A 13,490-nucleotide genomic window follows, 5' to 3' on the forward strand; every position below is an offset into this window, starting at 1 on the left:
TCCAGTGAAATAAATAAATGGATAAATAAAACAAATGGGTTTTAAGTCTCTACTGAATTTGTTGCTCTAGAAATGAGCTCTGAAGTCTTTTGACATATAGAAAAGCTTATATGGATATCATACAGTATATTTAACTTTAAGTTTTTACCAGTTTGGTTATATACTATCCATTAGCAATAGTGCAAATGAAATTATAAACCAGACATGCCTATTTTACTTTAAAGATATTGTAGCCTAAATCCTTTTTTTGTTTTAAACATTTCAATTATGAATGAGTGTCTCCCCTACATTAAATCCACAATTTTAGTTTGCAGTTTTGAGTTGACAACTTTTTATAGAGAAAGGAGTGCAGTAGCCTAATTATGAATCAGCTTTAATTGGGCAATCTAAAACTAAATGTTAATCTATAGCACAAGCCATTTGACCGGCACCAACCACAATTTGCACACCAAATAGTTTTACATTTAACAGGTTATCATTTAAATCTCTGAGGTAGATTTAAGTTAAATGTTTTTATACACATTCACATCAAGGTAGGCTACATGTCTACTAAATTTTAACATTGTAAACAAACCATTTTCTAAAAGGCTACGTATTTAGGCTAATTCTAAAGTTCTTACATTGTTATAAAATGTTAAAAAAAGTCGCCATTTATGATATATTGTCACAGGACCGACTGACTCTGAGACCATGCGGAAAAGTCTTCTGAGCGCCTCAGAGCCGAACAGCAGCAGCTCGAGCTCAGAACAGAAGAAGCGACGCGCGCGCCGTGCTTCTAGATGACAGACCTAACGTAAACAGACCTTTTCTGTCTCTTTATCACCCTAACACAGTCTCTCCTGCTCTCGGGAAGCCTGGAGAAGAAGAATGACTGACGGAGGAACGTTAATCTCACCGTCGGTTTTCCAGGATCCCGGAGATGGAGCGAAACCCGAAGACATCGGTATGGATTGTACGGACGGGGAAGATGAATTGTGTTTGGAAGAGATTTTAACTCTGTACAGTCAGCCGATCAATGAGGAGCAAGCCTGGGCCGTGTGTTATCAGTGCTGCAGGTGGTTAACTCAAAAACAGAGACGGAAAGGGACAGGCGGGAGTCCACCTGGACGGATTGCGGGTCCTGGAGATGTGAGGATCCGGAAGGACGGGACTGTGAAATTATATCAACAGAGCAGTACAGGTAACCGTGATGTTTACTTGAGAAGTCCAGGGAAATGTGCAGGAAATGGCGCACCATGAAGACAGCTGAACAGCAGAGGCATCGAGACGCGTTATTTACAACTTACACGTAAATCTAAGCGAAATATGATTAATGGAGGCCATTTTTAGAAAGATAGGAATGTGCCTACACCTCAATTCCAGCTTTACACCGATTACTTTAGGTGTTTTTTTTTTTTCAAGAATGATATATATATATATATATATATATATTTATATATATTTATTTATATATACACACACACACACACACACACACATATATATATATATAGATTTTTATATATATATATATATATATATGCTTTGATTTTATTAGCAGTAGCACCTCGTGATTTTTTTTTTTTTTACCATTATTCATTGCTACACAAATCATTTTCCTCTCCATAAAACCGGTTAAATCGTGGCGACCATCGTGCCGTTGTAAACAATGGGGCCATGTGATGGATTCATCCGATAAACACCTTCAGTCATGAGGGCAATAATAGGGACCTCCTTTGGCCTAGTACTCGTGTGATATCATCTTAAATCAACATTTAGACATGCTTATGTATTGTTCAGAATGCACTATTATGACAATGCCAAGTATGATTCATGTAGAGTGGTTCTCAAACCTGTCCTGGAGTACCCCCTGCCCTGCACTTTTTGTATGTGTCCCTCATTATCACACCTGATTCAGCTCATCAGCTCTTAAGTGGAGACTGCAAGATCTGAAGTGGGTGTGTCAGATATAGGGAGACATACAAAACCTGCAGCGCTGGGGGTACTTCATGGAGAGAACACTGATATAGAACATTTAATGTGCTAAAAACATCTAAATATCTGATGTTATTTTCTGCTTCCAGTCATATTTAGTGCAATGTTCTAAGTTAATAACATGAAACCATTATAAATTAAAATATTCCATCAGATTACTGGTTAAAATTATATATTTCACTTGAGAACAAATAGTGTAGGGCTTTGAATATGTGGGTTCCTTAGCCTGAGGCTTTTGGATTTGGCTTCCATCTCTGTTTCTCCTTTGGGAGTCAATCTGACTGATAGTTATGAGTACAGTTATTGGGATGAATGTCTCAATCCTTCCATCTCCCTAATAAGGTTTTAGACATGACTGTCAGTTATTTTTATTTTTATTTAGTTTTGCTGTTTTATATAGCTAGTATCTTATACATTTAATTTCCAAAAGACACTACCGTAGGTTTCTTCTGCTTGAAGTCATGAGTACTAACCTGTGAATGACCTGCAGTTAGCTGCTGATTCATCTTTAAGACAATCGTAGTATAGTTATGCACTTGATAGTTTATGACACTGTTTATACAAACAATATTTCAAGGATGTGAGAAGACTTGTCTCCTGCTTTCTTATTAAGGATAGAAGTGTAATGCCTAATGTCAAGCAAATAATCAGATCAGATGGTCCCTATCAGGCAAAAAAAATCAGTGCTTATGTAACATGCGAGTCTGCTGAATTCTGCTCTCCTGGGAAGTTTGCTGGCCTGGCAAATGTGGATACTGACCAATGATATCAGACTGTGGGTGGTTAACCTGCCCGTTTCAGTCGTGATCTATCCCTGATGAATAGATCTTTTCCTCAAACCGAATAAAACCGTTTGAGAGTCTATTAGAGATGTGATGTGTAAATAAGTCTGTCTCCAAGCTTCAGGCAGTGCTTCACTGATGTTTATGATTTATTTTCTGCTATAGAGAGATTTGTATTTGCTACAACATAAACCTGGAAACAGCATGAATTCCAAGTTCCAACAAGAAAACTGAAATATGAAAGTGTAAGCTCTCAAGCTCCCGAGAAGTGAGAGATACAGATTCATCTTAGATAGATAATGCTTTCACTTTCTGCTGTTACAAGGTGTTGTGATTGCATCAAAAGCATCAGAATATATTGCATATTTGTCGCAGATGTTGTTGCTAGTATTTTCCATTAAAAAATTATAAATGAATGTAAATTAATGAATTAATTTAAATTGATTTTAAATTAATTGTCTGACTCCACTCAAAAATATAAATATTTTTCAAATATTTTTTTTTTTAGCAGCATGGGTTTGGATCTTTTCATTTTTGTCCCAGTTTTGGTTTCTTTCCTATTGAGGTAAACACCCTTGTGAATGGGTTTCCATGGTAACAAGATCACAATGTAAAGGATGAATCATTTCCAATGATCTCCTTTCTTCTTTATGGGAAGATAATATTACAGTAGTTGGCTGTTTTCATACAACAGTGTAATTGGTATCTGTCTTGCACGGAAAGACAAAAGAACCTCTTCAAAAACACGTCTCTGCGTCTGGATGGTGCATGTTAGACTGTAGGAGGATTCAGTTTCAGACTTCCTTGCACATTTTCAGTTATATTTGCGCTTCAGTTGTTGAGTGGCCGTTGCAATGACACTGGGTTCATTCATTAGTGGCAGCACTGAACTCTGCGTCTCAGCCAATCCCAGAAAAGTATCTTTCTTTTAACACTGTAACATTATACCTCCAGTGCCACTGAAGGAAGGGCTAAAAGACAGACATTTTTATTCTTCTAACACCTGTGTAGATGTTGTGTATCTCAGGCTCAACGGGCACAAATTGGGTCTCTGTCAGCCTCTTACAGATCCGAGTTAAATATTTCATTTGAAGGTTGCCTGAGATGAACCCCCGGGTCCCTCTGTGTAATATAGAAATGGGGGAGGGGGTTTGTCATGGTCAATTCCCCTTAAATTAAATGCATGGCTGTAACCCATACTACACACTTCTCGAGAAAGATGCTGTCAATTAATGGTGCTTGCTAAAGTCAGCATCTCTGTTATTATTGCATTATTGTATGTTTTTGTTTTTTGAGGGTGTTTGATTATGTATGTTTTTTTTTTATTAAAATATAATCATATGTATTAAGTTTTGGTTGTTGTGGTGTGCTATATATGTGCTATATATGCATATTTTGGAATAAACACAAAATATATTACTTCTACATACATAATCAACATCAATAGTTTTATACAGTATTTCTGCATCGTTTTTAATTTGATTATTTTGTTCACAGTACTTTTTGTAGTTCTTTCCTGCATTAAAGCCGTTAAATGCAGTCATGTACCTTCGTCTTTTCTTCTGATTTTTACATTTATTTTTGCTTCAAATCAAAGTTTGTAATGTTTTGATTCACCTCATAGCTGGTTGGTTTGGTTAATGGCTTATGGCTGTTGAAAAATTCTTTTCTTTTTAATTCCTGTGGGAAAAATAAATAGGAAAAATACTTCTGGAACCAAGGCCACTGAAAAAGTCCTGTTGCAGCAACCATCCAGAAGAACTTCAAATCAACAATCCCAATAGCAGCACACTAACAACCGCCCAGAACGCCTTAGCAATGTGTTAGCAACCACCCACAACACCTTAGCAACCAACTAACAATACTTGACAGATTAGTAACTACCCAGAAATGGAAAAATCTAGTTCTACATTACATCCTATTGTCAAGCACACTGATAAACATAAAATTGTAACATATATGAAATATTATGAATATTTTGAGATATATGATTTAAAAACATTAAGCATGATAATGTATGTCTGATTTGTTTCTCTTTCATTTTTCTCCTCCCCATTACAGATAAACTCATCCCGCCCAGTTCATCAATAGAGGTGAGTCATCTTTTGTTGAGGTGCCGGACTGGTTTTTGACTTTTGAGTGAAGTGAGTCATTCTATTGCTATATTTGGTTACAGACATCTGCTTGACTAAACATTCTGAGGAGAAAGCTAGTTTTCTTCTCAGTATGGTTTCTGAAGGTGTCTAGCTGCAGGGGTTTTTATTTTTTGCTGACTCCATGCTGCTGTCTGTGTCCATGGTGTACATACTTGCCCTTTAGGTGCGAGTGAGTGGTTTTCAGGAGTGTTTGCATGGATGACAACCTCATTGTCTTGATGGTATTCATTAGCTGTTTGTTCTTTGTTGGTGTGACAACCATGTGGATCTCAGCCTGCCTCAAAGATTGAGTGTTTTGGTCTCTAAGCTCCCTGCCACTTTGGGAAGTAGCCAGAGCTTTTGCTGTAATCCATTCGGAAATAGTTTTCCCAAGCTTTTCAGCACCAAGAGATCTCCTGCTGTCCGACTCGAACCGAACAAGACATATTTACTGCCTTTTGATTCAGTAAACAAGGGAGTTCTTTACATATAGGACTGTGCGTCTTGCTAAAAATATTAAATCTTTTGGCTAAATATAATAGATTTGAAAATGCCCTCAGCGGTAACAGATGGGTCCACAGGAGGGATGTGCACATGCAAACACGCGCCCACACATAGACTCATGCGCGGCTGTGAGTGCATGCATTCGGAGCCTTCTCTGAACAAGATTATCAGCAGAGCACTAGTTGTAGACTCGTGACAGTGAATGAAAGGATAATCAAAGAGGAGAACAGAAGGGCTCTGCCTATTCGGCACACAGACACCATCTCTTCTCCTATCAAGTCGATACACAGCAAAGATAAGCCATTTTGTAAACATTCATGAGCTGTGTGACAACTTTCAAAAACTGAATGTTCTTCAAGTTGAATGATGTCTGATCCTTGCTGATGTGTGTGATTCAAAGCAGCCATAATGGAAATTCAGTCATATTCATCCTCATGTTGTTCAAAATTGTGTGACTTTCTTTCTTATGTAGAACACAGAAGAAGATATTTTGAATAATGTGTTGGTCGCTCTTTTCCATGCAGTTGCCATGAGGAAAATTGACTCAAAAGTGGCGTGAAAGTATCATAAAATGGTCCATATTCCATTTTAACTTGAAATAAAATGATAGCGTTCAGTAAGAACCAGACCAAAATACTGACAATCTTGAAATCAGCTCTATTAATGGAAAAGAGTAGCAGTGATGGGTTGTAATGAATGATTCATTTGAATCAAAACTTTGAACCATTGTTGTTATTGTTAACTAAAGCTAGTAAAAATAATTTTCCTTAACTGATGAAAATTAAAAATGCTGCCTTTACTGCAGTAAATAAATAAAAATGAAATAGAAATAGAAATAGAAAACAATAGCTAATAAAAAACAAAATGACCTAAATTAAAATAAAAACTGGAAAAAAAAAATATAAAAGCTAATTCAAAATATAAATAAATAATGTAATAGTATATAAATAAAACTAAAATAGATTAGTATGATCTAATTCTGAAATATTCGTTAACAAATTGGTTCCTGGGTTTATCACACAATTATCAGTGGAAAATACATTTTTAAAGCTTCAGGACAGTTATAGTGTTTCTACTTCTGTTTTTGAAGCTTTAAAACGTCAGTCCTTCTTCCTTGTAATTGCATGGAAAAGAGCTACCAGCACAGTCTTCAAAATATCTCCTTTTTCTCCACAGGAAAAGAAAGCCATACAGGTTTGGAACAACATGAGGGTAAGTAAACGATGGCAGAATCTTCATTTGTAAACAGTGTTTCATGTGTACACTCAGTGAGATCAGGGCTTTGGGCTAAGGCGTCCTCCTCTTCATAAAGCTTACCCTGTCTGAGGGCAGTAATGAGACAGGGTGTGTGTGTGTGTGTGTGTGTGTGCTCTGTTCTGCATGACTGCACCTCTCGCAGAGCAATCATGTGATGTTGCAGTATGCATGTTTAAGACCTCACCCTCATTTAAGCGCTGCCTCTACACTGAATGAAGTACAAGCAAACTGCTGCTTGCCACAGACAGGGTCAGTGACTAAAGACAGGCCTCCTAAGGCATCATAATGTTCCACCTAATAATCTACAACCGATTCAAGTGAGCTTAAGAGGTAACAAAGTGATTTTTATTTTATTACTGCAGCACTTATTTCTTAGTAGAAGAGTCGATGACAAATGCAAATATCCAAGATACAGAAAAGGATATTTTTCTCAAATAGGAAAAAAGTTTCAATTTAATGACTCTGAAATGTTATGTGGTCTTACAAACATCTTAGTCATTATGTAATTAAAGTTTTTAATTATACTTTTTTTTTATTCTCAACAATTATTTATTCATAAATGTCATAATATCAAAAATATAATTTTTATGACTAACTCAGTCATAAAATGTCAATTTTTTTTATATTTTAAAAGAGTTGTTGATCTTGACATGTGACCCTGGACCACAAAACCAGTCTTATGTCACTGGGGTATATTTGTAGCAATACCCAAAAAAACATTATTGATTTTTCTTTTATGCCAAAAATCATTAGGATATTAAGTAAAGATCATCTTCCATGAAGATATTTTGTAAATTTCCTACTGTAAATATATTCAGACTTAATTTTTTATTAGTAATATGCATTGCTAAGAACTTAATTTGGACAACTTTAAAGGCAATTTTCTCAATATTCAGATTTTTTTGTACCCTCAGATTCCAGATATTCAAATAGTTGTATCTCAACCAAATATTAACCAATCCTAACAAACCATACATCAATGGAAAGATTACTTATTCAGCTTTCAGATGATGTATAAATCTCAATTTCGAAAAATTGACCCTTATAACATGGTCCAGGGTCACACATGGTCTTGGAGGTCTGCTGGAGTCCTCTCTGTGATTTAAAATATAACTTTTTTTTCCCTAAGAAATGCAAAACAAAAAAAAAGATGATAATTTTTTAATTTATTTTCAGGAATTTAATTTCTGTATTTAGACTTTTGTCTTCATTATTATTTCAGGACAGTTGTATCACCCTGTTATTTTTGACTTTATGTCTCAAAAATATAAAATTTAATTTAGAATGTAAAAACATTATAATTTTTTTATGTATTTTGAATAAATGAATGTGTAGGACAAAAAAATAGTAATATTTATTTTATCATAGTATTCATTAATATTTATAATTTAGCTTTAGTGTTCATTTTACTTTTAGTTTTTATCATTTCATGTGGTTTTATATTTTTTTTCTATTTTTAGCAATTTGATAATTTTAGTTTTTCATCTAATATTTGTATTTTATTTCAGCTTTATTTCAGTTAATGAAAACAGTTTGTAGTGGTTAACTCTAACAACACTGGTCTCGTGGCAGTGAACCAGGTGAAGGTCACATCTGTGCTGCCTTCAAAAACCAACCAGATGAAGACTTCTTGGCAGACCGGACTTTATGCAACATTTTTCAGCTTACAGACAATCTGTTATTTGTGATTAGTTAACAGTTATGCATTTGTTGTCAGTGCAGAATCATAAATGCTGTTGATTGGGGAAGTGCTCTCTGTTGGGCTTCATCCGGCCCGCTCTGTCTGGCCTTTGGCACTTCACCCAGACAGAATGTGGCGAGCTGACTTAGTTTTCCCATTACCTTGGTACTACTGGCAGGATTCAAATACGTTATAAATAGGAGAATAGTGATCACATTTAGATGCCTTGGCTTCTCACCAGGGACCTTCAGCTAAAAACAGCTGAAAGCATGGCCTGAGAAGTTTGTGGGTTTCCAAGAGCTTCCATAATCACTGATGTGCATTTGCCAACTGATCATTAAAGATTAAAGATTTTACCTACAAGCTCTGAAGGATGAAAGACACAGTCGATTGTGACCCATAGGCATCTTGGCAGTTTATTGAAAATTCGTAAGGATCGCCAAAGAGGATTAGGCCCAAGATCCAGTTTAGTAGCTAAAGTGGGATTATCAGACCTCTTAATGAGAGTTTCTTTAAGCTAAAGTACCTGTCTGTGGTTCTAGTCTAAAGGGAGAGGCCACTGTTAGACCGGTTTTGGATGAGGGGTAGGAATGCTGAAGGTCTGTAAAACACCTGTCAAGACTCCTGTAAATTCCCAATACAACTTCCCATGGGCTTCATTGACTGATGTTTTTTAATAATCCATCACTGAAATACCCCTCTTCTCTTTCGCTTTCGCTTTTTTTTTTTTTTGTGTATGATTGGAGAGCTTGTTTTTTTTTTGAGCTGTGAGATTGATGCCCTCGTGGTTTAATCCCTGGAGGTTTTTTAATCACTGCACAAAGCTTGTTTCTTTCGCCTCGCTGCATAACTTTCCTTCCACAGCTGACGGTGTGAGTGTGTTTGTGTGTAAGGATGAGGTGGAATGTGTAAGTACTCTGGCCTGGTCACACACAGCCTTGACGCACAATCTTCATTTTCCCATTCGCATTTGGTGCCAATTTACGCACAACCATCACTTTTTAGCAACGTAGCAAGCCTCAAATAACAAGTTGTCCTCTCATGATGTCTTGTGCCTTCTGGAAGATTCTTTGTGGTTTGTACAGTTTTAGAACAAGACATGAAGACTCTGATGATCTCTAGCAAGACCATTGTGATTGTGACAGCCCCTACATATTTGCATAAGGCCATGCTTTGTGTGTTTGTAGTCAGCTGAGGAAGATCACTAGAGTGTGTGAGATGTAAGATGTGTGAAGGCCAGTCTAGACTGTGATTGAATCAGTTTTATTCTTCACATTTCCTGAACTCCGCCCTGACCTCCTTTATTATGGTTCCATCCAATGTGAAAGAAATGTTTCATGTCCTGCATATCTATGATTGGTGAACCAAGAACTGATTTGTCATTGTTTGGTTAATCAGTCATAAACCAAGCATGCGTTGCACCTTGCATTATTACTGGCTCTTGTCCTTGCAGAACTTCTAAGATTGTGTAAGATGCAAATTACTCAAATTAAACAAACACTGTTAAATTTCCTTAAACACATCTGGAATGGTTTGGCAATCCACCGCTAGGTTTGCACATCTGTATCTCATTGTCTGAGATACGTTGATGAAATTTATGCTGGTTTGGCCATGAGTCAACCTCATAAATGTACCACATCCTTTCCCAGAGGACTTCAAGGGCTCTGACCACCAGCAGAGTGAGACTAATGGTTTTAGGTTTCGGATGAAACATCGTCTCCGGCCCCCTCACACAGATCGTGGGGTTCTGGATCTGACGTCTTTACTTGCTCTTTCTTCAATGCTCTCTCTTTTTCTTAATGAGAGCTGTAGCAGCTACATAACTATTGAAAAAGTTTGGGGTTGGTAATGTTTTAAAGTTTTTGAAAGAAGTCTGTTTTAGCTGTTTTCTGTTTTTCAGGATCTTTACTCCAGTCTCTTCAGTGTCAGATGATCCTTCAGACATCATTCTAATATACTGATTTGCTGCTTTTCTGATTATTATCAATGTTGAAAACAGGTTGCTGCTTAATATGTTGGAAACCATGATATATTTTGTTCAAGATTCAAAACAAAAATATCTTACTGTCCACAAACCTTTGAACAGTAGTGCATATTGTGAATATTTTAAAGGATTAAAGCACTGTTTTAGTAATTATGAGCTGTAGCTTATCTTTATGTGCAAGAAAGTTGTCAAAAATGGAAGATTATAAAGAAGTATAGGTTAAAGCACATCCTTTTCCACCTTAGATGAGTGAGTGAGGTCAGAGAGAGAGAGATACCATTTTTTCTACATTAGAATAGTAGCAGAAGTCGTCCCCCTATCAGTCTCTGTACGGGACAGTGAGTCACAGTGTTCGTCTGAGTGAAGCAAATGTCCAGCTTGCTGTTGGGGTCTGGATGTAGCCCAGATCATTATGTAACCGTTCACTTTTTATCTTTCGTTCACTTTCTCATGGTGTTTTTTGTACTCCATTCTTTTGCTTTCAGTGGGTCATCTCTGTGCCAGTTTAGTGGATGTCTCTGTACTTCAGGATCCAAATGTTCCTGGGGAACAGTCCTTACATGCCCCTTGAATGTAGTTTGTGTTCTTATACAGCAGTGGTCACCAACCTTTTTAAGCCCAAGATCCCTGACCTCGGACTTTATGGAAGACTAGATCTATCTATTGAAGAACTGACAGCAAAAGACAGCCCAGATTGTACCTCCAATTTGAGGCCTTTTATTTAGTATTTTAATTAGTGAGGCACCGATCTTGGCCGATTCAGATTCTGATTTTTCTTTAACTAGCAAATTGGCTGATACTGACAGCCTACTGGTTGCTGATTTTATTTATTTATTTTTTTTAAGCCAGTTTATTCATTAGTTATTTGTTCTATAACAAGCAAACTGGGCTTAAACCAAAATGTCTGTAGGCATTTGAAATTAGAGGCAACCACTTCATTTTAATCATGAAAATACTCATGAAAATTAGGATTTCCCTCACACACCATCATCCAAAGGTAGCGTTAGCCTTAACCAACTATGGCAAAGCTGACATTAAATCAGCACTTTTCAGGTCATTTACAGTAAGCTACTCAAAACCCAGCACACTGCAAAAAGTTTAACCGTATAAAGCCTACTTTATCATATTTGATGTGAAAATATCAAAGGCCTCTAAATTATCAACATGATCAAAACTTTGCTGAAAAGCCTGGTGTTCACAATCTACTTCATGCCTTCTGTCATCTGATTGATAGTTTACTGATTTTTCTAAAATAAACGTATGAATAACTTATATATTGTTAGTAATATTTTAAGATGAACACTTACTAGACTGAAGCAACTTGATTATCCATCATTTTTAGAAAAGCCATGTTAAAAAGTGATTATCAGTCAAATGTACAATGAGAACTAGCTTTGATCATAAAACTAAGCATTTAACTATCATCTTACTGAGAATTTTCATTGAGGGATATAGTGACAACTGTTGTTTATGTAAATAGTCTGCTATACTGTTTTGGAAAATCTCATTGATTTACATGAGTTTTTTTTTTTTCCTTAAGCTTAAATCCAGTAAAAAAAAAAAAAAAAAAAAAAAAAAAATATATATATATATTATAAATAGGTTTTCAAAATATTTCAAATGTGTTGTTTTGATTTGAAATGAATATGGTATGGGAAAAGGTAGGTCGTCAGTATGAATGGGATTGTTTGTTTTTTTTGGTAGAAAAGCAAACCTGCCACTTTGTGAGAAGTTCCCACATTTGGTTGGTGGTAAATGTGTTAATTTCTCACCCTGTTCATATAGTTTATTCATGGCTGGAACAAAAGACCACAAGACCCTTGGGCACATCCGTCATTCCCCCATAACTAGTTTGATTCATGTGATTGTGAAACAACTATGTACTGTAAGTTTATCAAGGTGTGGTTGGGACCCCTAGGCATCTGCGGTCTTGGAGTATGTGCTCCACATACATGGTCAGAAATCCTGCCCTTAGTTTATCCTCAAAAACTCAACATGATGCAGCCATGTAAAATAGAGAAGAATGGCATTGTTCTGGTCATCTCCAGTGGCTCATCTCTATATGATGCTGGGAAAATGAAGAAACTCTGCCTTGGAGCAATGATGTCATGTGAGAAGCGCTCTAAGAACAGTAGCCTGTGTCTTCATTGTTTCGTGTAGCGTGAGAGACAGATAGAGCTCGGGAGAAAGGAAAACAACTGCATCATAATGTGAATTTGGACATACTGAGTTGGATGAAATATCACTCCAAACTCAGTTTAACTTGTTGAGTTGGTAGGTCAAACCAGGCGTGTTCATGTTCTTTGTCATAGAGCTGCAATGTTATATATGTGTAAGTAGTGGCAGGATGTTTTCAGCTCAGTTCCACATGAATGACTTTTTCCTTCCACCATTACTGTTCTCTGTCTCCTCTTACAGAGAGAGTCAAACCCACACAGACTGCACAGATTCAGCTGTTCAGATGGGAATGTTTGCTTAGAGATTTACCAGTGTATAAAGTTTTTCCTTAGTACTGCTGGAAATCCACCTGGTGAATGAATTGGTGAACTATTAATGGAATGTTGCTATGGAAACACTTTTGAATGGTTTGGAAAGTCTTTGGGAGGTTTATGAAAGTTCGGTCTCACAGACTGATTGGTGCATTTTTTTTAGGTCAAGAAAGAAAAAGAGAACATCTGCCATGTTAAAGAAATAGTTCACTGAAAGATGACATTTTTTTTTCATCATTTACACACTCTTGTTTTTTTAAAACTGTGTGTGTTTCTTTCTTCTGCTGAACACAAAAGAAGATATTTTGAAGAATGATGGTAGCCAAACAGTAACTGGTAGCCATTGACTTCCACAGTATTATTTATTTATTTATTTATTTATTTATTATTCCTTTTTTTATGCTTGAGGGAACTTGAGGGTGAGTAAATGATGACAGATTTTTTATTCGGGTGAACTATCCCTTCAAGTAGAGTTTGTCATAATACAGAAATGTTTAACTTTTGTTACAATACCTTGAAAATAACAATTTATAATGCCTTTTTTGATATCACAGAGAAAAATGCCACAACATTTAGGGCCAATATATAATAGTCAGTGTATTTTCTTTTCAACTGAAACTCTGCTGTCTGAGATTCCTCTGGCCTAATAGCTCTGAGTGGGATGGGATTATATAATAATAATAA

The 13,490-nt window shown here is 36.3% G+C and overlaps 1 protein-coding gene across 7 annotated transcripts in view; it reads left to right on the forward strand.

Moving 5' to 3' along the window:
* Positions 1-689: 689 nt before the first annotated feature.
* spire1a (spire-type actin nucleation factor 1a) overlaps positions 690-13,490 on the forward strand; it is a 37,994-nt gene continuing 25,193 nt past the window's right edge. For 2 of the 7 annotated variants that reach the window (XM_042776893.1, XM_042776894.1), the window contains exons 1-3: positions 690-1,180; positions 4,818-4,849; positions 6,572-6,607. In XM_042776893.1, coding sequence (XP_042632827.1) covers positions 868-1,180; positions 4,818-4,849; positions 6,572-6,607 — 381 coding nt within the window. In that variant the 5' untranslated portion in view covers positions 690-867. The remainder of the gene's footprint in view (positions 1,181-4,817; positions 4,850-6,571; positions 6,608-13,490) is intronic. The other 5 variants (XM_042776896.1, XM_042776898.1, XM_042776895.1 and 2 more) reach the window with 3 other exon arrangements.

This window comes from Cyprinus carpio, chromosome A19, assembly GCF_018340385.1.
Source record: "Cyprinus carpio isolate SPL01 chromosome A19, ASM1834038v1, whole genome shotgun sequence".
Lineage (NCBI taxonomy): Eukaryota > Metazoa > Chordata > Actinopteri > Cypriniformes > Cyprinidae > Cyprinus > Cyprinus carpio.